The sequence below is a fragment of the Amblyomma americanum genome, chromosome 11 (genome assembly GCF_052857255.1).
Source record: "Amblyomma americanum isolate KBUSLIRL-KWMA chromosome 11, ASM5285725v1, whole genome shotgun sequence".
NCBI lineage: Eukaryota > Metazoa > Arthropoda > Arachnida > Ixodida > Ixodidae > Amblyomma > Amblyomma americanum.
In genome coordinates, this window is record NC_135507.1 from 17,916,831 (window position 1) to 17,941,516 (window position 24,686).

General features: G+C 45.1%; 1 protein-coding gene across 1 annotated transcript; it reads left to right on the forward strand.

The window, feature by feature from the left end:
• The first annotated feature begins 95 nt into the window (after positions 1-95).
• Positions 96-23,073, forward strand: LOC144111466 (uncharacterized). The gene is made up of 14 exons (XM_077644784.1): positions 96-160; positions 512-629; positions 3,261-3,402; positions 4,270-4,330; positions 5,741-5,859; positions 6,361-7,309; positions 13,186-13,477; positions 15,355-15,608; positions 16,161-16,436; positions 19,546-19,654; positions 20,775-21,019; positions 21,646-21,745; positions 22,049-22,103; positions 22,844-23,073. Exons 2-14 carry the CDS (start codon positions 527-529, stop codon positions 22,845-22,847), a joined length of 2,709 nt encoding a protein of 902 aa, XP_077500910.1. The 5' UTR covers positions 96-160; positions 512-526; the 3' UTR covers positions 22,848-23,073.
• Positions 23,074-24,686: the final 1,613 nt, after the last annotated feature.

The following is a 24,686-nucleotide window of genomic DNA, read 5'->3' on the forward strand; positions in this document are numbered from 1 at the left end:
CATATTTGTTGAAACAATAAGTCATGACACTCCAGAAATGGATTAGAACTACGGCACTACGGGCCTACGGTTAAAATGGTTTTCGGCTGTTGCGGCATGCTTTGAACGCGGCGGGCTTGTGTGAACGGTAACCTCGTGTTCTCGAATACCGGTCGACCTGGTAAGGACATGGGTCAACTTTAGAATACCTATACCCTTATTTGGGATTGTTACGGCGCACACATTGCGTATACTGCATTTGCGGTGGCTCATTCGTTAGAGCGCTCGGCTACTGATCCGGAGTACCCAGGTTCCAACCCGACCGCGGTCGGGTTGGAACCGCGGTCGGGTTGGAATTTTCAATTTTGGCGTTTCTCTAGTAGGAATCCAAAATTGAAGTTGTATTGTGTCTTATCGCTAGCACGGCGCTAAACGAAACTAGAGCGTCCATGTAAACGAAACTACACCATGTGCCATGGCGGCAGAAATTTCGCGCCAAGAGACGTTCTCAGACATATTTTGTCTTCTACAGCACCCTGGAACGACAATGAGTTCCGCCGGTACGGGCGTCCCAAGGCTGTCCCTGCTTGCTCAGTTGGACGACTTCTGTCGCCAAATTTGCGTCGACGACGACGAAGAGACACTGCGTAGTAAGTGTTTCGATTGTCGCATTTTGAGCGTATGAAAGCATTGTTTCCGCCAAAACGCGGTAATAGGACAAAATGCAGTTGCAAGAAATTGAAAAAAAATTACCGCGCGAGCTGTATATACGTGTCTGTCTTGGCGTTCTGCATTCCTGTTCGATTCTACAACGTCTTGATCGATGTTGGTGTTCGCATAACGGATTTCCTTCTATGCATTGTCCTCAGCGCCTGGAGGCGGGAATCTTAGAAATAGTGTTGAAAATGCATTGGGAATTCCCTCACGATTTCGATTTCGCTTGATTCAACTCGTGCATTCGGATTTCCATTTTTTAATCTTTCACTGACCGTTCTTTACTTTTTAACTTGGTGCTGCATTAAGACCGAACCGTTTCCCGAGCTGCTTGCGCGTGGCCAGAAATATGCTTGAGAACGAATGTCAGTAAAAAAAAAAGAGAAGTAAATTAAATAAAGTTCTAACTGAATCGTAGTCATCATTTAAAGGAAGGCTTTGCACATTTCTTCGTGTTTTCTTCACTGATCGCCCAAGGACCTACTCAGCATTGCGATCTGGGGAGAGGGTTGGCACGTTGCACGTTGCGGAATTGGTTCTAGAAGGTTTAAAAGGCAAAGGACACGTTGGACTGATGCGGACGACACTATAGTTTTTGCAAACACATTTTGCACGCCTTTCTGAAATTTTTGGTTTGTGCTGTAATAGCTAGGTGAGCCCTAGCTTTTATGGGATTGTACCATTTGATGTTATTAAGCTTGGCTGTAATGGCAATTAAGACATTTTGAAGAGTGTGGAGTGACATTCACAATCAATGAACACTAGTCCTATTTAAACTGCTCTTCACCATGTTTTTGGAACAATATATGTCAGCTACAGCCAAACACATATATGCCACTGGTAAGCCGCCGCGGTGTCTCAGTGGCTATGGCGCTCGGCTGCTGGCCCGAAAGACCCGGGTTCGATTCCGGCCGCAGTGGTCGAATTTCGATGGCGGCGAAATTGTACAACCCCGTGTACTGTGCGATGTCAGTGCACGTTAAAGAACCCCAGGTGGTCGAAATTTCTGGAGCCCTTCACTGCGGCGTCCCTTATAACCTGAGTCACATTGGGGCGTTAAACCCCCATAACCATAAACATATGCCATTAGAATCATGTTTCTATAAGTGGTGCTTTTCCTGCCGCAGCCAGCATGAGTTGCATACCATCTGTTGGTGCAGTGTGCACAGAAATGTGTGCTAGCTATCACTGTATGTGCAGTTCACTGCTTATATTAGTTATAGAACCGTTGATATCAACACATGAGCCTCCTTCCATGTGTCATGAGTATAGCTATGCTCAGAAGTCAACCCTTATCGAATGCTCTCCATTTCTTTCCATGGCATTACAGCCACATTTGCTGTATGCTGAATTCAGTGCCACTTCCTGACCTTGATGAGAAAATTTTTCACAGAAGCTGTCAGTTCGGCTACATATCCCTTATGTCATATCAGTCATATGTGAATGGTGTGTCAGATATATAGTAATTCATATAATATGTTAGCCATATTAGAAACTGCTTTGCTCGCTCATCATGACACTGGTGGGTAGCAGCACATAGAGTCTGACTTGGTGCATGCTAGACACCAATTTAGTTTTCAACCAAAATGTTGGGTCATCCACTACTGAAACAAGACTGACGTACATTATCTGTGCTGTTCCAAATAGACTGTCAGCGTGGCTGCCTCTTTTACTCCAATATTATCGCCTTCATATCAAAAGTCACTCATTAGCAGTCATTTTGATCAATGTTTTTTTTTTTCTGATAAGACAAACAGATAAAGAACTTGACTACAGCACATACACCTATTGCATTGTCCCATGTTTCCCATTGTTGAAGCTGTTATTATGAGCTGCAGTGTGTGTGAGCTGTGATGATATAGTGTGTTTATTATGTGGCAGCATAAAGAGCTCGTCAGCTCGTTTGGTGGTGTGCAGTGTTGCACTGGGTCGGCGTGTGAAATAAAGTGAACAGAATCGGGTGCAAGCGGGACTTGAATCCATGTTGGCGCAACAGATAAGCTTCACTGCCTGGTGTGTTAGACCACTACGCCATTGCCGCAGCCTACCATCCTGCTTGTTACCAGTCTCTCGCACTGTGCTTTGGATGCAATCATCTTCAGCATCTTCTACCATGTACGAGTCAATTTTTAAAAAATCAGAAATTTGATTGTGTGACCACTTTACTGATGACAAAAAAAAAAAGTGCTTAGAAGCACCATCTCGCAGCAAATGACATATCACAAGTAATGGCAGGAGATTTTAAACCAACAAATTAAATTATCATCTGTGTGCATTCTATGGTGGGCCTGATTTTTCAGAATCTTTAGAATTTTTTGTTTATATAAAGTTGAGTTGCATGCAAATATGTTTCATTTCACACTTGAATGGTAATGACTTAATCTTAATCTTAATCTTAATGCCAAGAGCACATTTGTAGTTTTTACCACCATGTTATTGAATCACACTACTTCTGAAAAGTAGTAAGGTTCGCATGGTAATATTTTCTTTTGTGCGCACAGATCTGCCACTCCTCTATGTCTAGTTTGATGTCTCTTCTTTGGTTTTCTTTTCTTATTTGTTTTAAGCTTTTCTGGAGTTTGTGAGGAACCAAGAAGTGTGCAGGCAGCGATGGGAGGCAGCAGAGAGGTGCGTCACCAGGCTTGCAGAAGAAAACAGATCCTTGGTTCTGGCCAACTCAGAGTTGCAGGAAAAGCTGCAGTACACAAGGTACTTTACAAATGTCAGCTTTACTTGAAAGCCAAATTTTGGTTCGAATATAAAAAAAAAACGTATTCTCATGTGTAAAAGTGTAAAACTTTTAGCCGCATATCCAGGCCTCAAGAAAGCCAATTGATTACTTTTGTAACGGAAAACACCAATGGTTTTAGCACTCATATATGAAATTTGTTACAAACTGTCAAGGTAGTTGGAAACTAATGTTAAAACACCAGAATTCGAAATCAGTGGGCTAGAAATCATGAAGTCATTTTGTATTTCGACGACTCGCTATACTTAAGCTATCCATAAAAATGGAAAAAGACAGTAATACTGTTGGCAAAATCTGTCAGCAAGAAAATGGCTGATGACATGCTACCTACCTCTCTGTTTTTTTAGATATATTTGCAATGTTTCTTCACCTGGCATAAAATTGCCGTATTAGCAAGGTTAAGGATGCTAAATTTGCCCGAAACGAAGGAAATTAGTACTACCTAGAGCGCATTTCGAAAAGTCTACGACTTGGCAATGTACACAGTTGTGCACAAAACGCCTTAGAGGGTTTAAACTCCCCAGGTGGTCAAAGTTTAATTGGAGCTCTCCGCTACGACATTCGTCATAACCAGTGTGCAACTTCAGGATGTTAAATTCTCAAATATGAACACTGTTTATTTACACAGGCTGTTAGCATCTGTTCATCCTTTTAGTTTCTGCAAAAGACTTTTATAATGTAGCCAGAGAGGTGGAATGGAACTTTTTTTAGACCTTTCTTTATTCACTTTTTTAAGTGCGGTGCCACTTTGTGCTGGTCTCTGATTGTGTTCAGGAATTGTGTACAGTATATTAATTTTGACTGTCTTGTTGTTTTCTTTTCTCCAGGGCTGTGTTTGAAAAGGAAGTTGAAAGAAGACGCATATCTGAGGCTAGAGCTGAAGCTTTGGTAAGTTGCAGGCTTTTGTAATAAGTTTGAGAGTTTCTGAAGCCAGCGCAAGATCATTGAAAACCACAGCACCAGCCCTTTACTGAAAGTAATCTGGAGTCCTCCACCAGATCATCTCTTATGGACCATGTGTGGCTTCGGGATCTTAGACCCCGCATTCCTACGTGTCCACTTTTTTTTTTCCTGCCTTTTCTTGCAGGTTTTCATGAAATGACTCACTTGGGCAGCATGTTGCTTTTTAATCAGTGCAACATGTGTCTGTTCTGTTGTGTTCTTGGTGGGAACCCTAGCTCTGTGTTCATGCATTTAGTGTGGTTGGCAAAAGGTCCCATGCAGTCAGGCAGTTTGGGCACATATTTTTGTGGTTGCAGCTGCTGTAGAGCCTGCTTTCTGTGTACGCCCAAGGATGTCTTTGCCAGGCGCAGTAAATTAAAAAAAAATCAACGATTTCTTTTTTTGTGAAATTTTGAAAACTGAGCTGGCTTTGACTTTTTTCATTTTTGCGTATGGCGGCGCCACTCTTGGGGCACGAAATATAAGTGTTAAAAAGCATATGTCTGTGTGTTCAGTAGTGCGGCTTTGCAGTGGATTACATAAAGGGCGAGGGGGAAGAGGAATTCCACTGGAAGGTTTAATGGGTGTTTACTGCTGTGCCATTTTTTTTTATCTGATGAAGTGAAGTCCGGCACCCTTCTTTGACCATACTTTCAAGCAAACAAAGAAATGCAATATTTTTACTGTGTGTCACTGGTCGGCTTGGTCCCACCGACACTCCCTCTCAGCTTGGTATCTGTTCATGTAATACACCCACATATTGAGAGTGAATGAGTGCAGCTGAAAACGTCAAGCATGTAACAAGTGTCAAAGGAAAGTGCACACCCGCTTGTTTTAGAAACTAAAACAGCAGCGCAGTTCCTTCTTCAGTTGCCAGGTGTCGTAGCTATATCGGCTTCTAGCGCTTGTGACGGTATCTAGTTGCCAGAGATAGCAAACATTCTTCTCTTAAATGTTCTTGCATTGCAGTTGGTGCCTGAAACCTGTTCATAATTGCGAACCTACAAATGAATACTCAGCAGTGCTCCAGGGTTAATCAAACTAGATGCTGAGGCAAAACCATTGCAATGGATATCTGTAGCTGCATTCGCACACATGCTGTCAGCTGTGACCATTGGCCATGAAGGCTGCTGTTTTTCAACAACAGACTTGTACACTTCTTTTATGAACATTTTTTCCTCGAATTTCTTTCCTGACTCATTAAATTTATGAACTTTCTTCCGATGTGCTGGATGTGAAGTTAGTGTTATATTGCCTTGCACATCCAACGATAGGGTCGTTTTCTTCCCTATCTGCCATGCTTCTGCACGTAGCTATCTCCTTTACTGTTGATTTCTTTTTTTCTTTGTCTCTCAGCAACTGAAGCTGGACCAAGTTCGGCAGTGCATTTTCAGCCGCAAGTTTCGACGCAGGGAGTTCCAAATGGTTCAAGTGTTGAAGAGCATCTTCGGTAATTGCAGTGGTGGCCTTGCAAGGTAAGCTCAGCTGTACCATCCTTTAAGGGGCGATGTGGGGTTTGAAATGGCAAAAGAATTGCAAAAAAAAAAATGTCAATTTTCAGAAATCCCGATTATTGTCTCAAGTGTGTTTCCATGAAGTATTAGTGCTCAATCCCTTCTCTAAGCATTAAAAAATGCCAATTTATAAGTGTTGGAGGGCCCGAATTGGCAGTGTCAGTAAGACTTTGAGTGCAGTATATTTCAGGTTTTTCGTCAAGTGTGTTTGCCTTACAGGAGTTCTGATAATACTTTCATGAACAGATTTCAGTGAACCTGGTAGGGTTGCATTGAGTTATAACTCAGCTAGTTATTGCTGCTGCAAGGAAACCAAGTGTTCCAAGGATCCCAGTTTGACAACTTCTGCAGGTCCAGACAGTTCTGTCATGAAGTCAATTTGTGCAGGTCTGCGAAATTACACTACAGAAACAAAAAAAAATTGAATTGTAAGGCTCACAGCTTTCTGTTGACCTTGTCCAGCACTGCAGCTGACAAAAGCACCACTGCTGACAAGTCGGTCCAGTGTGCACTGTCGTCACCAAACTCTGGTCCAAGCCTGTTGAGCGGTGACTGTGGAATTGCATCAAGAAAAGCCAGCAGAGGAGAGGATGGGGCGCAGAGCTGGTGGATGGCGCAGTCATTGCCTGGTACACCAGCCACTAACACAGGGACTGGGCACCTGCCTTGTGCCAGGCCTGTTCCCGCTGAGCGCAGCTCTCTTTTGTCCGTGTCTGCTGGAGCTGGACCTGCTGGACCTGTCCCTATTGGGAATGCACCTAATGGACTTGGTTTTGCTGGAATGGCCTCCGCTGGAGTTCCCTCTCATGGGCTTTGCATGGATGAATCTGTCCCTACTGGAGCTGGACCTGCTGGACCTGTCCCTATTGGGAATGCACCTAATGGACTTGGTTTTGCTGGAACGGCCTCTGCTGGAATTGTCTCTCATGGGCTTTGCATGGATGGATCTGTCCCTGCTGGAGCTGGACCTGCTGGACGTGGCTTAGCTGGACCTGTCCCTATTGGGAATTCACCTAATGGACTTGGTTTTGCTGGAACGGCCTCTGCTGGAATTGTCTCTCATGGGCTTTGCATAGATGGATCTGTTCCTGCTGGAGCTGGCTCTGTCGGTTTTTGCTTTGCTAGACCCGCCCCTGCTGGAGACGTCTATGCAGGGCTTGGCTTATCTGGTCCTGCTTCTGCTGGCATTTTCTCTAATGGACTTGGCTTTGCTGGGTCTGTGCCTACTACAGCTGGCTTTGCTGGACCTTTTCCCATGGGACTTGGTCTTGCTGATACAGTCCTTGCCCCTTGTTCTGGCAGAGGAGCCCCTGTTGGACCTGGCTTTGCTGGGCTTGGATCTGGTGGGGCTTCCACTGTTGGGTCAGGCTCAGCTGGGCCTTGCTCTGCTCCCGCAAAGGTCAATTTTGAGGTCTGTATTTATGTGCTATGTTGCCTCTACAACAACAGAGTAGAGACACGGAAAGAGATGCGATGGCTATGATGCATTTTAATGGTGCAAGGGCAGCTTTGACCCAGAGCACCATGGCACAACGTACCTTGCTCTACAGAAGGTGAGGTCAAAAGACCCATATGCAAACCACTTCACACTTTAGAAAAACCGAGCAGCAGGCCAGGGGAAAGCTTGTACTCATAGGAAAATTGGCGAGTACCTGGCAGCAAGCAGGCGGAATCTGAACTATTACAATAGGGTCTGTGATAATCGGTCCAAAAACGTTGTAGGTAACGGGTTTTGAAACTAAGAAGACTCAAAGTGAAGTGGTGGCAGCATTAGGTACATTATTGTTTCAAGCAGTCAAGACTGACATCTGCTAGCTGACTTATTACGAATGATTGAAGTGCACAAAAAAATATTTTATCGCCACACATGGCGATAACAAGGTGGCTATCTGTTGAGCTTTCGTTGTCACTGCCGCCGTTAATGGAAAGAATTTCATTGCATATTATTTACCATGGAGCACCAAGTGCCTAGTGACTGTGCCTGCTATCTGCTAGCAAAGGTACCCTGCTCTGTGTCTTGCATCACCGTATTGTTCATGAATGAATGCTGTAAAGCTGTGCTTGACAGAAAATCATGGTTTCTGACTTGTGTCTTGCTGCATTTCGCCCTCTGTTTAACACGTGCTTATGCGCAACGTTTCTGAAACCTATTAAGCGTACCTTTTGATTCTAGTTGACTCCTGGGGGGGGGATGCTCCTGTAAGGTCTTTGCTGAACCTGTTGTAACTATTTGCAAACATCTTGCCAGCAGCTTTGATCAGGGGTATCAGTTAAGGGGAATTTGCTGGGATTTTTTCGCACCAACAGTTCAGTTCAAACCATGAGGATCCCTTGCCTTGGATAATATAGCTGCTTGTGAAACATGTTCATTTGGCACTACATTCTCAAATAACTTAAACCCAGTAGTTTTAATGCCAGCACTGGGATTAAAAACATTTGCACATTTCTATGAACATTGAAAATGCGTCTTAAAGAGATGTGGCTGTCGTTCTTCGTAACACTCTGGAATTGCCTGCCACAATGTTAAGGGCTGGTTGATGTTGTATGCATTGCTGTTGAATACAGCTTTTCATTGCAAGAAGCTTATCCCCTTCAGGCGCCAATTAAATCTGCTGAAAGGAAAAATCATCTTTTGCATAAATGGCAACAGCAGACTAAGCAGAAGTGATGTGCAAAAAACTACACAAAAAATATTCACATTTAAGCATATTTTATTCACGTCCACATTTGTGGACATAGCGCCTTAAACCTGGTACATGAGCGTAAAGACTGCTACATTTGCTTGCCTTTTCTAACTGATCGTTGGACATGAATAAATCTTTAGCTGTCAGAATATACGCTTCAGGGAATTATTCTGTAGTTCATGACTTATGAAAGGAAAATTCAGTATTTCGAGCACCGAACGTGGATTTTAGGTGTGCAGCATTCACGTCGGCACCGTTGCGTAATTAACATGTTCAAAAGTTGGGGCCACTGGTTGCTTTCATCATAGGTAATGCTTCAAGTTCGGCTGCATCGAAGGGGTCTCAAGTGATCTGAGCACAGGTGGAAAGGGTGTGAGAGATAGCGTCTTGCGCCATGTTTTACACATGGCATTTACAAAGATGAGAAGTGGTTTTTAAAGGTAGTTGTTTGCTCAATTTATGTCAGAGACCTGAAACGAACTGACCCTCGCTCTACCAATGTGCTGATTGTTGTATTGTAGACTTGGAGCTGAGCGGCCAGCTCTGAACTGACCATGGTGTGAGGGTGCGGGCTCCCCTTTTTCATCCCCCCTTGTGTAGTGCTGCCACTTTGTATTTTTCTCCGTCTCGGATTTCATAGAAAATGTAATGCTTCTTGATGCAAACCACAGCGAAATTTTCAAAACGAGAGAAAAAATGTTTCGACCGCCGCTGAAAATGGTTGCTTCTTCCAGATTCATGCGTTCTACAATCTAGCACAGGTGGTCTCAGATCCCTTTTTGAATATTGGTAGGGGGCCTAAGACCCTCCTAGACCTCCCTGTCATTATTCGCTAGTCATATCGCACTGTGCTTGTTGGCAGCGGCTCAGCTAAGTGTCGGTCCTTTGCGACAATCTGCAGGTCTTCACTTCTTGGTCGGCCATACTTCTTTGGAGGTGCTTCTACATCAGCTATTTTCATGAAAAACGCTTCAGCGCTGGAGTCGTCCAACGTTATCTTTGTACAAGCATAAGCCCATTTCCTACCATACGTGCACAAAAAAACACGCCGCGTTATGGCGAAAAAACACCACATTGATATTTTCAGCATTACGGCGCCATGTCCACGTATGTGGATGTGCCACTCTAAACATCCACCGCAGCAATTTTTCTTCGTCCGTGATGATGAAAATTGGTGTACCGTTTCTACATTAACCTACCGACATATTCCGAGCCCTAAATTGCATCATTCACGATCATTTGTAAAGATGGAATGCAAAAAAGAAAGCTATTTATTCGTCCTGCCAAAGAACGACATGATGCTCATATTTTCATTTTTTTTACAAACGCATTTCACTGTAGCTGCAAGAGATGGTGCCACAGACTTGCCAGGGATAAAGCCCCTTCATATTGAAAGTAGCGCATTTCTGTGAACTTTGCCGCCGCACCGCATACCGTCGCACATCCTCCTCGCCCGACTCTGCTCGGTGCTTTTTTGAGCGGTGATTGGCTGCTCCGACTGTCGCCCATGCAACGCGCGGGAAAGGATCGTTTTCTTGTGTTTTCATTTTTCTTCAGCGCCATGCGCAGGCCGTCTGCCTCTGCTGCTGGTCCAGCTCTGTTGAGTTACGCGCTGACAATTTGAACTCTGCATTTAGTGCCGCGTTCTGCCTGGTTGCGGTGCATTTCAGTGCACAAGCCGGAGCAAAAGTGACGCCGTGCTGGTCGCGATTGCTCGAGGAAATTATTGACATCAGCCGAAGAAAAAAGTGGATCCACAACATCGCCCTTAAGGAGTTTGTTCCGACAAAGCACACCGTCCTCAGCGAAGTACTGTGCATTTCGTGGTACCTAAACTAGTGCCCATACTTAAAACTTGTTGTGAGATCATAAGGAAGCTGATAGCCTTGCTTAATTCGCTGATCATTGTGCATCGTTTCACACGCTAATCTTTCCATTTAATGGCATTGCCCTGTTCTATTCGTGGCTGTTGGCGTGCAGATTACGCTTATTACATACACTTTAATTTCTGAATCTCAGTGTGGGTTTGCACGAAAAACGTTTGCATCGTCGGCATTAATTTTTTTTTTTTGCTGTTAAACACGCGTGCTTCTGATCTGGTGCAAAATGGAAAACGTCGATTTTGCTAGCATGTACGGCAGTCTCTCCCTCGTGTGCCCCAGATCTCTAGCTTGGTAGCTTTAATGACGTTATACCATTGTCTGTCTAGGGATGATAGCGGATGCTAACCTTTAGAGCGATTAAGGCGTTCGTCCCACCGTCGCGACTGCACGAAACTCTACCGCGATTCCGAGATCTAATGCCACCTGAGGAGCGTGTCACAAAAAAAAGTGCATTTTAGAGCGAGCTTTGACTTGTCGCAGGAGAGATTGCTATGGTATATTGCATTGAATTGTGTTTTTGAAAATAACATCAGATTCTTTAACTCTGCATTTTATAAGATAGTACGAATCGTTTCCATGAAACTCACTTAGTTACGGAATGAATACATCATTTCTGATCACGCTTTACAGTGCTGAATATTGATTCAGCACTGGCATCTGAAGCATTCCCTGAATGCATTCGAGGGATTAGCATAGATTAGTCATCAAGAGAATATCATTTCTTTCCACCACTCAATAAACTCTTCTGTTGGCACCAGCAATCACCCCAAAATTTTACGCCAAACCCTTGGCCAGGCTCGCTTCTGCAGTAAATAAAGTGAACGAAAAAAACTAGAAAATAAAATTCCTCGCTTTCAAGCTGCCGTGAAGTTTGTAATGACGGCAATAAAGCCGTGGCATGTGCATCACACCGAGCCAAGCTTAAAATTTTCGGTCTGAAACCTGTTAAAAAATACACAACGAGCATTAAAGAAAATTTCCCAGCATTTTTGCAGCCACTCACTCACTCGTGAAACGACTTCCGTTACCTAAATCTCCGCAATCTTTACTTCGCTCGATTGCAAAAGAACAGCGTCTGAACAGTATTTCCGCGAAAATGTAGTGCTAGGTCAAACTACGTTTAGCGGAGCGTCAGTGAGCTGAAAAGTATTGAATAAAAAACGTAACGCAAATCTCAGGATAATAAATACTCTGCTGTATTGAGGAGCACAGAGTGCGATTTTATTGTTCATGTCGCAAGCGCTCACGTTTAGTGCTTTCATTGCTCAAACGAGAAAGTGATAAATGTCATGCATGTCGCATCATTTTGTTGTGGTTGTGTTTAATAACAGAGCGTGAAAAAAAAAAGCGCAAACTTCAGCGCGCTCGTAGGTGCCAGCGAACACATCGGGCCGGCGAGCGCGCGATGGCCTGCGAATTGTGCCGTGCGCAGTGCACATAGCCGGCGGGCAAGGATAATCGAGGAGGAAAATGCGGGAGCGGAGGAGTGTCGCTACTTTCAATATCAAAGGGCTTCAGACAGGGAGGGTCAAAATGGTAAGAGTGCGGTATTGAAAGGTGGAAATTCGCCTTGCGAACGAAAATATGTGGAGGTTTAAGTCGCGTCCACATATGTGGACCCAGCGCCTGAAGGGGTTATATTTTTTTATGCAAGATTATTGTACAGTCTTAAGGAAGAGTGAATTTCACCTGATCAAATATGCATGATATCGAGGAGTACTTTCGACCGGGCAAGTTGGTTCTTGTTGGGAATCAAGAAAAAAGGTGAATACGAGCAGGGACGGGGAAGGCACATTTGCAGATGACACCAGGCACTGACTGCCATTCAGTTCCTGGTGTTGTCTGGGGTGAGCAGCACAGGTATACAGACGTTGGCGGCATACCAAAGAATGACGTGAAACTCGAATCATTTACTGGGGCTAACCTGTGCCCACTTACAGAAAGCAGCCTGCTGGCAGTGACAGTGTGCGTGGTGGTTGTCAGAGATCAGAATGATGGTCGCTCTTGGCTACGTTCAATTTAAAGGAACACTGCGGACAAATAGTAGTTGGAGTTGGCCTGTATTGATCAGGTACCATGTTCTAGTTACAACTCTCACCAATAGAGTGACTTTTAAAGGTAGAAAACTCCAAGAATAGAAATACAGGAGGCCATATCTGAGGGCTCCAGAATAATTTCAACCACCTGGGATCTTTAACATGCACTGACATTGCACAGCGCACCGAATTAATTTTTATTGAGAACAGCAGCTGACTGAAGTTGTCCTCATTGTTCGTGTAAAAGTGACAAATTTTTGAGATAATAGGCCCAAAGCAGCGACAGCAATCTAGCTTCATAGGAACAGCTGTTGCGGCTACAATCACCCCAGAAAAACCTGGTCCTCTCTTGCAGGACAAACAAAGCAATAAGACCGCACGCCACCAGCGATAATAAAAAACAGGACGGTTACGACTGTGTAACATGAGGTTCAGCGATAGCTGCTTAGGTATTTAATTTTGGGGATATTTTGCGGGTGCACTGGTGTAATGGTCACGTGATGCACCCCTGCACTGGCAGGCGGCTGCCAGTGCAAAACGGGCCCGTGAGACACCAAACCATTTAATTGCCTTGAAACGTCAAGGCCCGCCTCTTGGTGACTAACACCATTCAGCTTTCGCTGATTAATGCGTGAAACTGGTAAGCTTATATCTGAGAATTTTCTTGCTCTTTTTTGCTTGTAGCTGACTAGATCTCAGAAGGGAGGTGGCAACAGTTTCCATGCGCCCAATTCACGTGCGTCCAATTCACGTGTGACCAGTAGTCGTGCAACCAGTTCCCATGCTACCAATGGCCGTGTTGGCAAGGTGTTTGCCACTACCATGACTATGGTGGCAGGCGAGCCTGGCTACGTGGCTACAGTCGCCTCCCAGATGGAAGGCAGCGGCAGCACACTCTCTAGCCAGCAAACAGAGCAAAGCATCATCGAACCAGCCTCTACAGTTCAACGCTCACAAAAGCCTGTTCCCAAAAGGTGTAAGGCTGCATGACTTGCATATTTGTGCATTGTAGCTTTTGCTTTTTTTGCACCTTTTGTCATAATCAGCCCATAATTTTCATGACTGTGCATGTAAACCATGAGACTAGCGAAGTAGGTTAGGTGACGGGAAACTGTGGTTTGTGCAGTCAAAGAGATTTGAATAGGTTGTGTGGAGGTGAGGATATACTGCAGTTAGCTAGCTCCCACCTCACTTTGGCACTGATATAAGGCTAGCTGATACTGTTCAAATCATGTTGGGCAATCTTTAATTTGAGGACACTGTCTAAAGTGGTAGTCACCAAATAATCTGCAGTTCGTCTGCAAATTCTACACTTCCGTAGCGTAGAGCAGCAGTTCTCGAGCTAGGTTTAGCGGAATGTTTCGGTTTCCTAGAGTTCTTTCTGGGTTCACCAAGCAACTAAATTTGTCCAGGCCTTAACCCTCAACCTTTCCTTGCTCACACTATTTTGGGACCAGTCATATTGGAGTCATTTGCAGCAGACTGTTTCTCTATGCCACCAGTTATAAACTGAATTTGGTGTTTTACTGAGTATTGAGTCGGCATGTATGTTAGGCTAGGAAGGACATAAGCCGAGATGCATGGGGTGCCTCTGCACCTTTTCAAAGCTGTTGGGGTTCATCATCATCAGCCTGACTGCGCCCACTGCAGGGCAAAGGCCTCTCCCATGTCTCTCCTATTAACCCTATCCTTTCCCAGCTATGGCCATCGTATCCCCACCAACTTCTTAATCTCGTCCACCCACCTAACTTTCTGCTGCCCCCTGCTATCCTTGCTACACTTGGGGTTCCTCAAGGCTAAAAAAAAAACTCTCCAGTGGCTACCGCACCTGTGTAACATGACGTGCTGCAAGAGATGTTTTTCAGTGGTGAATGTGCCATTTGCCGTGCTACACTGTGCCAGCCTCTCTGCTCAGAGGCCTGAAGAGAGTAAGGGCCCATTCACACTTGTCCAAAAATCCGGCAAGCGAAGCGGATTCGGCCACTTTTGATGCCGAGCGAGGCGGAAAGCGGCACGGCGAGGGCGATCGGGCAGAACCCAAAATTTTCGCATTCGCCGCCGCTGCGGCGAAAAACATGGCGGTGCCCTTTGACGCAGGACCCCTCGTCTCGGAATGAATTCGTCGTTGTTGCGGCCTTTTTCAGTGCATTCACTGGCCATAAATCAGACACCGGTAAATCGCTTCGTCTCACCTCACCTAAAAGCAAACGTATAAGTGATAAATTTCCTTTATTTTTTATTTAGAGTGACGATTCTGCCGCTACTAGGCTTAAGAAGAGCGCCGGTTTTGTTGACAGTACTAGTTCCCGTCCTGACAAGCAGATGGCGCCACTAGGCTGAGCGTTTCATTGCGAGTCTGTTTGCATACGCTGAACTAAAAATGGGAATGTGCCTGCGTTTACGTACGTAAGCGTGCATACGGTTATGGTACACAGAGAGCGTCGATTTATGCTCTTTTCTAACCATATCTATGTACGCCGCGAGGAGTGACGTGGTGGCCGGGAAGTGTGTGGAAAAGTGAGAAACAGCGGCGGCGCGGTGGTTCCGCTTCGCTAGCTGGATTTTTGGACAAGTGTGAACGCGCCCTAAATGTCAGTTCTCGTCACTGCACAAAGAGGGTGCTAAGGATCAGTGATGCGGTGTTTGGTGCAGCGCCACTTCCCCTGCCTCCTCTCTTTCCTGCTTGCACTTCTTTGTGTTTAGCCAATGCTGTGGAATGTGCCCTCAACTGCTGCTGCAGTCAAATATTGAGAGCCTATGACAAGGAACAAAAGTTGTGTTAGGGTTGGCAGAAACTGATTACTTCTGAGAATTTCAAGCTGTAACTCTGCAAGCAAGCTGTGTTTTGTGCAGTGGAAGAGAGCCAGGTGGAACAGGAGTCGGGCTTCGTCTCGGGGCTGACGGAGCGCCCGAGGCGGCAGCGAAGCACCAGCACGCCCATAGACATGTCGCCGCCACTGTTGCCCCAGCAGTCGCACATGTTCACTCGCTGCCCAGCCGTCAGCATTGAGACGTGTGCAGCGTGCGGCTGCCGGATCCGTTTCTACAAGGCGTCCCTCCGCTGTAGCGCTTGCCGTCTCACCTGCCACCCTGATTGCAAGAACACAGTGAGTCGTCATATTCACCATCATCAGTCACAGGTCAAGTAGCTATTCTGGTGTTTTTTTAAACTCATAAAAAATTCGCACCTGACATTCATGGCAGGTGTTCAGCCTGTTCGCGTTATCTCGCTGCGATTGGCCGGCTGCCACGCAAAAAGTGACCAGCAGCACGGACGCATCTGACTGAGAGCATTTGTTGATAACGGAAGGACGGACGGAGGTATATGAAATTTTGGCCCTTCCAACAAATTCTGTTGAAACTTTTTTTCCCATGCAATAAACCCTCCCCCCAAACTGATGTAAACTTTTCTGGAAAAAACATGGGCTTTATGTGAGTATATACGGTACATCAAATTTATACTGTTCATGTTAACATTGCTATTGTCGCTCCCCCTCCCTCCTTTCGTCCAACACCCTCTTAATGGGGGCCTTTGGGAGTCATCTGAATAAATAAGTAAGAGGACTGACCGATGCTTGGTGAAATTGTGTTCAACAATGGAGTTTACATCAGATATGCTAAGGGATAGCGAGGTGTTCTGCACATACGCTGCCTTGCAGGTTCCCCTACCGTGCACACCGGGGACGCCACTCGAGCAGGCTAGAGTGGTTGGTGAGACCAGTGCAGTAGGAGGGAGCGGCACAGGCGGCGCTTCCTTGTCAGACTACACACCCGGCAGGACATGCCTGGTGCCACCCTTGGTGGTCCACTGCATCCAAGAGGTGGATCGGAGGTGTGCCATGGAAAAAGGGCCACTCTACGGGTCAACGGTGGCAGCTGAGGAAGTGGACTTGCTTCTCGGGCAGTTGCTCAATGGGCAAAGCTTGCCTGCCTTGGTGAGTGTATAAGCACTTTCTGTTAGAGTGTTGCTGCTACGTTGCTTCGTTTTGTTCACATTTGTTAAACAGCAAAAACAATGATGTCATTGCTACCGCTGCCAGCCAGTATTGATTGATTGATTCATTCATTCATCCATTCATCTATATTGGTCGCTGGCATAATCTGTCTGAGTTGAGTTGAGTGGTTGTAAACTACCGGTGGGATTAGCCTTGCAGTTGCTGCCGGCAATTGCTCCACCGTAGCGACACTTAAATAGAAATCACAGAAACACTGTCCGCAAAAACCCAAATAGACACTCCTGAGGTCACCATGTGGAGGCCAAATCCGTGTCCTGCAGGTAAAGTAGAAGAAGGCGAGAAGCATCCCTTCTACTCGACTGGCTCCCACGCGGGAAAACAATGTCCTGAAGAGAACTGTAAGGAACTCCTGTCTTCTTGAGGGATCCGAATAACACAGCCCGTTCCGCGTTGTACGAAGTACAGCACAAGAGGTAATGTTCTATGTCACCACACACACCACACGTTGAACATAATCTGTCTGTCAAATACCTCGCCATTCATATTTCTCATTCATTCAGTCAATCTCACTCACTCGTTCAGATACCCAATCAATAAAGAAAAAGTGGTGGTCTAGCGATCTATGAGCATTAGAACAAAAAATGTAAACAGGCACAATCAATATGTCAGCACAGTGAGAAAACAAGCAATGAAACACAACAAAGTGGTAGATATCTATTGCGATTGCATGCGTGGTAGTGCGGATAATGAGCACTTGCTATGGAGACAGTCACTTTTCAGCCCCATTTATTCATCGTCATTTACCACTCATTTATTGCCAGTGGTGGTAATCATGGCCTTATGATCCAAGAAGTAATTCAGTTTGACAAGAAGTGGTTTGCGTGCTCCAGACTTCATCCTGGTTTCCCGTCCTCCGCGTATCCAAATTCCAGGAAAGCCAGTGAGTGGGAATTGAGGTCATATGTTCTGGAGACGTTGCAAATGCCTCCTTTCAACTTTCTAAGCACCCACTACCTCCGGAGTACCCATACGGGGGGGTCCAGCCACATGTGTAGATACACTTTTATGACTGGTGCAACGTGGTTAGCATGTCTCCCTTTCGTAGCTGTGAGGAGGTGGTCACTCTCCTGCGGCTCCCTGCTGAGTCAGTGGTAGAGGAGGGGGTCGGGGCTTTCAACGGCGTTCCTTTCCCAAGACTACCGGGAGTGTTATGGCTTTGCTTCCCACATTTTTTGCCATTTCGTGCGTTTTTCCTTTCCCTCTGAAGCCAAACAGTAGCATTTGCTTGTCATGCCGTTACATCTGTTTTCTTTGCATCATGGGCTCAGCAGCAGAGAAAGCATGCAGGCCACAGTTTTTTGTGTTCGCAGACACTTCCCATCTACAAACACAGCTCTGCCTTGCCCTGGAACTTGCACCCACAGAGCTAGCACCCAAAGGAGCATTCAGTTACACTTGTTAAGCAGAATAAACACAGAAAGGAGAAGATGGATTGGCTGTCCCTTACCTCCGTAAGGGGCACAGTGCCCACTGGCTTCTATGATAAATTGGGAATATAGGAACTGGATAGGAAAGGAATCAAGGAATAGCCTAGGTATCTACAGTGGGGAAAGAGAACTGAGGCCTCCAAGCAGAAGTACAAGGACTCTAAGAAAATCAAGATGAGAAAAAAAAAAGGAATGCTTGGGGTGCTGTCAAGTTCTGTTGAATTCAAGAAAATTTGAGCGAAGCAGCAAGGCCCATCCGCTGTACCACATGTGGACTGTAGTGAACTGAATTCGATTGGATCGTGTGTTGAAACTATGCATTATGGGCTATTTGCTGCTTTGTTCAGTGGGGCCTCCTCACAAGACTTTAGCGCATTTTTGAAAAAAATTGGTTTTCAGGAAAGGAAATGACACAGTAGCTGTCTTACATATCTCGGTGGACACCTGAACCGAGAGTGCCATAAGGGAAGGGATAAAGGAGGCAGTGAAAGAACTAGCGCCGTAGTGGAGGTCTCCAGAATAACTTCAACCACCTGGGGATCTTTAACATGCAGACATCGCACAGCTTGCATTTACCCCTCCGTCAAACCCGGGTACTCTGGCACAGTAGACAACCACCTTAACCACTGAGCCACTCGGCAGTTTTTTCTTTTGGGGAGGTGGCATAACTTGACCTTCGAATAGTTTTTGGAGGTTTAACGTCCCAAGGCGACTCAGGCTATGAGGGATGCCGCAGTGAAGGGCTCCGGAAATTTGACCACCTGGGTTTCTTTAACATGCACTGACATTGCACAGTACACGGGTGTCTAGAATTTCGCCTCCATCGAAATTCGACCGCCGTTGTCGAGACCGAGCCCGCGTCTTTCGGGTCAACAGCCGAGCGCCGTAACCACTGAGCCATCGCGGCGGCTTGACCTTCGAATAATTTGAGCATTTGTTATAATTACTTGAAGTCCCAATTAATGAGGTTTTACTGCCCATCATGTTGTTTTAGTTTTCAGCCTTGTGTAAATTCATAGATTTCATTTTGTTACTCATTTTGCACGACCACATTACTGTTTGCTTACTTGATGTCTATAATCTATCGTTAAACATTGCTGTTGCTGTGCTTTTTTTTTTTTTGTATGGTGCTGAGTCAGTCTAGTTGTGTCAGATTTGTTGCAAAGACAATATAATTTAATGAAGACAAGGCCAATGCGCCTGCCCAAAATCTTTTTCTTAATTTTTTTTTCATTGTGAGCAGACATTTGTAGGCACATTTTTCTCCATATTTGTTATCCAAAAATTTCATTATTTGCACATCCCTATTTTTTAGTGAAAGGGCAGCAGTCATGTCTCATTCAGGGGATATTCTCTATTTAGGAGGTAAAGTTTGACGAAAAGAGAATTTTTACGGAGTTTCGAGGAATTTTAAGAATCGAAATTACCTCACATTTTCCAAATTGACAGTTTTTAAGCTCCTGTAAGGAAACAGGTCCTGAAATAGGGAATTTTCGGCCTAATTATTGGAAGTTTCTGTAACGACATAGAACACCACTGAATGGCAGGTCACTGTCCCGCTTTTTCTAAGGCTGTTCCCACTCTTGTCTTTGCTTTTGTAGGACGGTTACAGCTTACCGGTGGTGTGTGGAGCCCTGGTGACATTCCTGGCTTCTCTTCGGGAAACAGTTATCACCAAGGCAGCATGGCCGTTACTTGCTATGGCCACCGGTAAGATGCATGCTCTTAGCTTTCTGTGCGCTTTGAGACGTCAAACAGCTATTCGTACCCACATTCATGATGCCTGCAGAATCTCATGCAACCCTCAAAGTGCACTTCTGTTTTTGCTGCCGAACATGAGTGCCATAAAGCGAGGCTGGCCAATGGCGTGAAGTTTAAAGGGCTGCTTCCACTCCTTCAGCATTTCACTTAAAGCCAGACAGCATGGTTGTCCAGAGACTGCCCGGAACCGGCAGGCATTTGGTGACTAATACCGGACACTCAGAGTTCGATGTATCCAATGTGTAGTTCATTATAAAAATGCATTTTACATGCATAATGCTAGGAGAACATTCAAATGTTCGATATAAGGCAAAATTCACTCTATCCGAGTTCCGTTATGTTTGGGTTTGACTGTATACAGCAGTGCGACTTATAACAGCAGAAAATGGCCTGCCACTACACATCGTCTTTTTGTATGCCTATCATTTACTGTTCTAAAGAAAATTGATGCTTAAAAGAAGAAAAAAGATACTTATTAAAATGTGATCTTAGACAGAACTGTATGGTCTTCGAGTCGCCGCATCTTCTAGCCGTGTTCTCGAATGTTTCGATTTCGGTGTCACTTCCATTTGGCTTTGCGCGTCATGCATTGTTCTCCCCGAACATGACTTCGCCTACAAGACAAAGGAGCTACGATGCAGAATTCAAGTTACGTTTCATTGAATATGCGCTTGAGAATGGGAACTGGGGAGTAGGCAGACAGTTCAGCATAAGCAAGTAAAATGATCCGGGCACTGGAGCAAAACTGTGAGAATGCTGGCTGACGAAGCTTTTTAAGGCGTACTGGCCAGAGCTCAAGGATAATCTGTGCACAGCAGCTGTTCTAAGCATGTATTTCCATTGCACTTTGTAATGAAGGGATTGTAAGCGAATTTTTGTAGCGCTTCAAAAAGTCTCACCTAAAACACCGGTGCAACTTATATGCTGAGAAAAAGTGCTGTATGCAGGGGTGGTGCGCCTTATATGCCGGAAAATTATGCTTTCTAAAATGATAAAAATATAAGGCTAGGATATGACCAGAGGGTGAATGACTGGACGCCGTAATGAAGCTTTCTGTCTGTGGATGCAGAGGAAGTCAACGCTGAGAAGCGTCTGCCGAAGCTCTTAGATGCAACTGTTCTGTTGCCGGCCTTCAACCGTGCGGCATTGTCGGTGCTGATGGCGCACCTACACCGTGTGTCCACCACGTCGCTCGGTGGGGATGGCAGATCCCTTGCCGAGCTGGCCACGGTGTTTGCTCCCCTGGTCGTGGGCTGCTCAGAGAGTGAGCCAAGTGCCGAAGTGCAGAAACGGGACAAGCCACTGCAGGAACTGGTGAGCTGATGTACAACAAGGTGACAAATCAGCAAAGTATAGTTGAATCTCATTAATTTGAAATCACTCAACTTGAACCCAATTCGAACTGCCAGTCTATTCGTACTGATGCTTTGGTCCTGTCCATTAATGTACTTTGTCAGGGTCCCCCTAATTCAAGCTCTCTGTGCATAATTCAAACAAATTTTCAGTCTGCTTCCAGTTCAAATTATTGAAAGTTGACTGTAGTGGACCAACATATCGGCTCACAACTCGGTGAGTTCATCAGTAATTCTGTCTATTAATTGAAATATATTTTACACAGACAAACACAATTAATCAAGTCAATCTGTGAATCTAGTAATTAAAGAAATAAAGAATAAAAGTACTAACAATGAAAGGGGGTGTTTATGAGTCGTTAACCATCCTGGTCATGACGTCATCTACTGGTATGCAACATGTGGAAAAAATGCTTTGTAAGAGCTAGGAAAGGGGCAACAACGTTTTTCATTTGTCATTCTTTGACACACTGAGGTCTGTTTAAATCTGATTAATTCCATGTAGCTAACAATGAGCTAATCAGTGTTTGCAGTGTAACAGTGGCTTGCTGAAAAGGTCCTTTGTATTCTCCCATATTGCATTCGCAGATCATGCACTGCCTTCTCAGCGTGCCTGAAGTGTACTGGACGCACAACACTGCAGCCATTGGCAATGGAGCGGAAGACCGGAACTTCCAGCAGAGGCCAGGTATGTGGCTGCTCAGCACCGACTGGTTTATTCGAAATGATGCTTTGGCCACATCAACATGAAGCTTATTAAAAAGGCTCCACTCAATTTGAGCACTCTACAAGTCCAAAAAACTCAACAGTGTGAATTATCAAGTGTTCACCTGGCTTGTCAACTGAGTGAAACATTTCGCAAAGGAAAGCATACATTCACTGGCAGGCATTGTGATATGAAGCTAGTTGCCAAACTTGTTGCTACTGCTGTTAAATCAACACTTATGTTTCGATGCAGTGCATATGTCTGTTCTCTCTTGTCTTGTTACAGCAATCGATGACAATTTTGTGGCTGGACTGAAAGAGGGCATCAGGAACCGGCTGAGGTATGTCCGCTACTTATGACTGCTTAGGCCCACATGCGTGTTTGCTGCCCTCACAAATTGCCACTTGTGAACGAAGCTGCAGCATTCAGGAAAAGGGCGCACTCTATTCAGAAAACTGGATGATATACAAGCAGGCAACTTTAAGTAGATGCAAAGTACTAATTGAATTGACTGCAGCTCTCTAACAGAGAAAAAGAACTAAAAATAAAAATAAAGGGCATCTGCCTAGTATTGCACCTCTTGTTAAGCATTCATTTCAGCATATCAATAAAGGAAGAAGGCTTCCTCTTGCTTGCTATAACTGCTTGAATATAACTGGATGATATACAAGCAGGCAACTTTAAGTAGATGCAAAGTACTAATTAAATTGACTGCAGCTCTCTAACAGAGAAAAAGAACTGAAAATAAAAATAAAGGGCATCCGCCTAGTATTGCACCTCTTGTTAAGCATTCATTTCAGCATATCAATAAAGGAAGAAGGCTTCCTCTTGCTTGCTATAACTGCTTGAATATAACTGGATGATATACAAGCAGGCAACTTTAAGTAGATGCAAAGTACTAATTAAATTGACTGCAGCTCACTAACAGAGAAAAAAAACTAAAAATAAAAATAAAGGGCATCTGCCTAGTATTGCACCTCTTGTCAAGAATTCATTTCAGCATATCAATAAAGGAAGAAGGCTTCCTCTTACTTGCTATAACTGCTTGAATATACATAGTGTATTTGTTTTTTTTTCTAGGTAATCAGTTTGACTGACCCTGTCGGAGCCTGGATGTAACGAATAGGAGCACCAAGAGTGGTAGAGTGCAACAAAAATCGTCACTGCAATGATTTTAACGGTTTTTTACTTACCGACATTTATTTTATATCTTTGCTATTAAATGCAGCTTGTACATTGTGTTCCACATCTGAACCTGTACGGGCCAAAAGCTGTGATCTCTCTAGTCAATAAAATATTTCATGATTTCAGTGGCTTCTTTTTTGCGTTGAAAATTAATGTTCATGACAACCTTACCCTCTGTGGGAAAAAAAAATGACTGATGATTTGCATAGTTAGGACAAATACCATATTTACAGGATTGAAGTCAGCCTAATTCTCAAAATTTGAAAATCGGAAGTGGGGGGTCGACTTAAAATCGAAACCAAAACATCGCACCATAAATAAAGGCTAGACAAATTAGGTATCAGGCATACAATAGCGTGGTTGCATTTTTGCTGCGCGGCTGCATCGCTCTTGGTGCTGGCATTGAGCAGCTGCTATGTCGGCGCGCAGAACCTGCATCCCCACCACATGCGAGGCGGCCGATGGCGGCTGTCGATAAGCAGCAAACCAGCCCATTCGCCACACGCGGCCACAGATTGCGTCTGATGATGAACGGCGGCCGATAACGCATGCGCGTTCTACTCTTTTAATAGGCGTCCAAGGTTTTTTTTTTTTTGTTTACTTTCAACTGCGCACTCGGCGCTTGAGGGCCGATAGTTGATGGAAAGGCCGCTGTTCCAATCGCGGCGGCACCCCCACTCGGAACCGCAGCGGCGCCGGGAATGTCGTTAGCCAACGGAAGAGCCAACGCTGCTCACGTGATTATTTCTGTTTGGTTCTGACGCATTCGACTGCTGGTGGCCGCGTTTCACAAGTTGTTAATGTACTGCTTCGTCATTTCTGCTCCAGGTCTGGTAAGCCACCGGTGCTCGTTTTCAGCTACATTTAAGATGGCTGTCATTCTTTATGCCGAAGGAATGAACTGCGTCCCGGGCCGCAAGTTCGACGCTCGCAACGGGCGATACAGTTGTGGCAGCTGGAGCAAGGCAAAATTTTCAGCTGTTCCGTGCGATGTCGTGATGTGGCTGTTTGCGAAGTGCGGGATTTCACTGGACGACGATGTTAGAACGACGAGCTATGGGACCGCAACAGCGATCACGACGGCAGCGCTAGTGAGGACAATGGCGCAAGTGTGAACGAGTAGTCGGGTGAGTAACACATTTTCGTTTTGAAATGTGCCCACGGGCGCTGCCGCGCGCAGCAGCCAATGGCGGAGGTGGCAGGATAGTGCTATCGCATTCTATTATCAAAGGTCAAGTGTAAAAGACCTCTAATTTTTTTTTTCAGAAATGTGGGGGTGGGTCGGCTTACATTAGAGTCGACTTACAATCGTATAAATACGGCAATTCAGTTCCGGTGTTCGGACTGCGATAATGGATAGCACATATATAGTAGTAAACAAAAAGATATATTTGAGCTTTTCGATTTTAACTCTTTACCTCACGAAAATTTGCGCATGAGTTTGCTGGGACAATGTCAAAGCTTTACACAATAGCAGCTAATGTTGTATCACCATATTAAGGGGCAGTTTGTTCCCCCAGCAAATTTATCAAATAACTGCTTTCTACACTGCGTGAAAATATCGGTGGTTGTATTTTATTACAAAGTGAGACAACAATTTCAAGAATGCCTTTTCACAATTAATAACCTAATGTGTCAGTAGTTCACATGCAGCCGCCGCGGTGGCCGAGTGGTTATGGCGCTCGGCTGCTGGCCCGAAAGACGCGGGTTCGATCCCGGCCGTGACGGTCGAATTTCG

Coding starts and splice junctions, on each gene's coding strand:
- LOC144111466 (XM_077644784.1), top strand. CDS start 527: ATGAGTTCCGCCGGTACGGGCGTCCCAAGGCTGTCCCTGCTTGCTCAG. Junction 5,860..6,360: donor TGCAGTGGTGGCCTTGCAAG/GTAAGCTCAGCT, acceptor GACCTTGTCCAG/CACTGCAGCTGACAAAAGCA. Junction 7,310..13,185: donor CCGCAAAGGTCAATTTTGAG/GTCTGTATTTAT, acceptor TTTTGCTTGTAG/CTGACTAGATCTCAGAAGGG.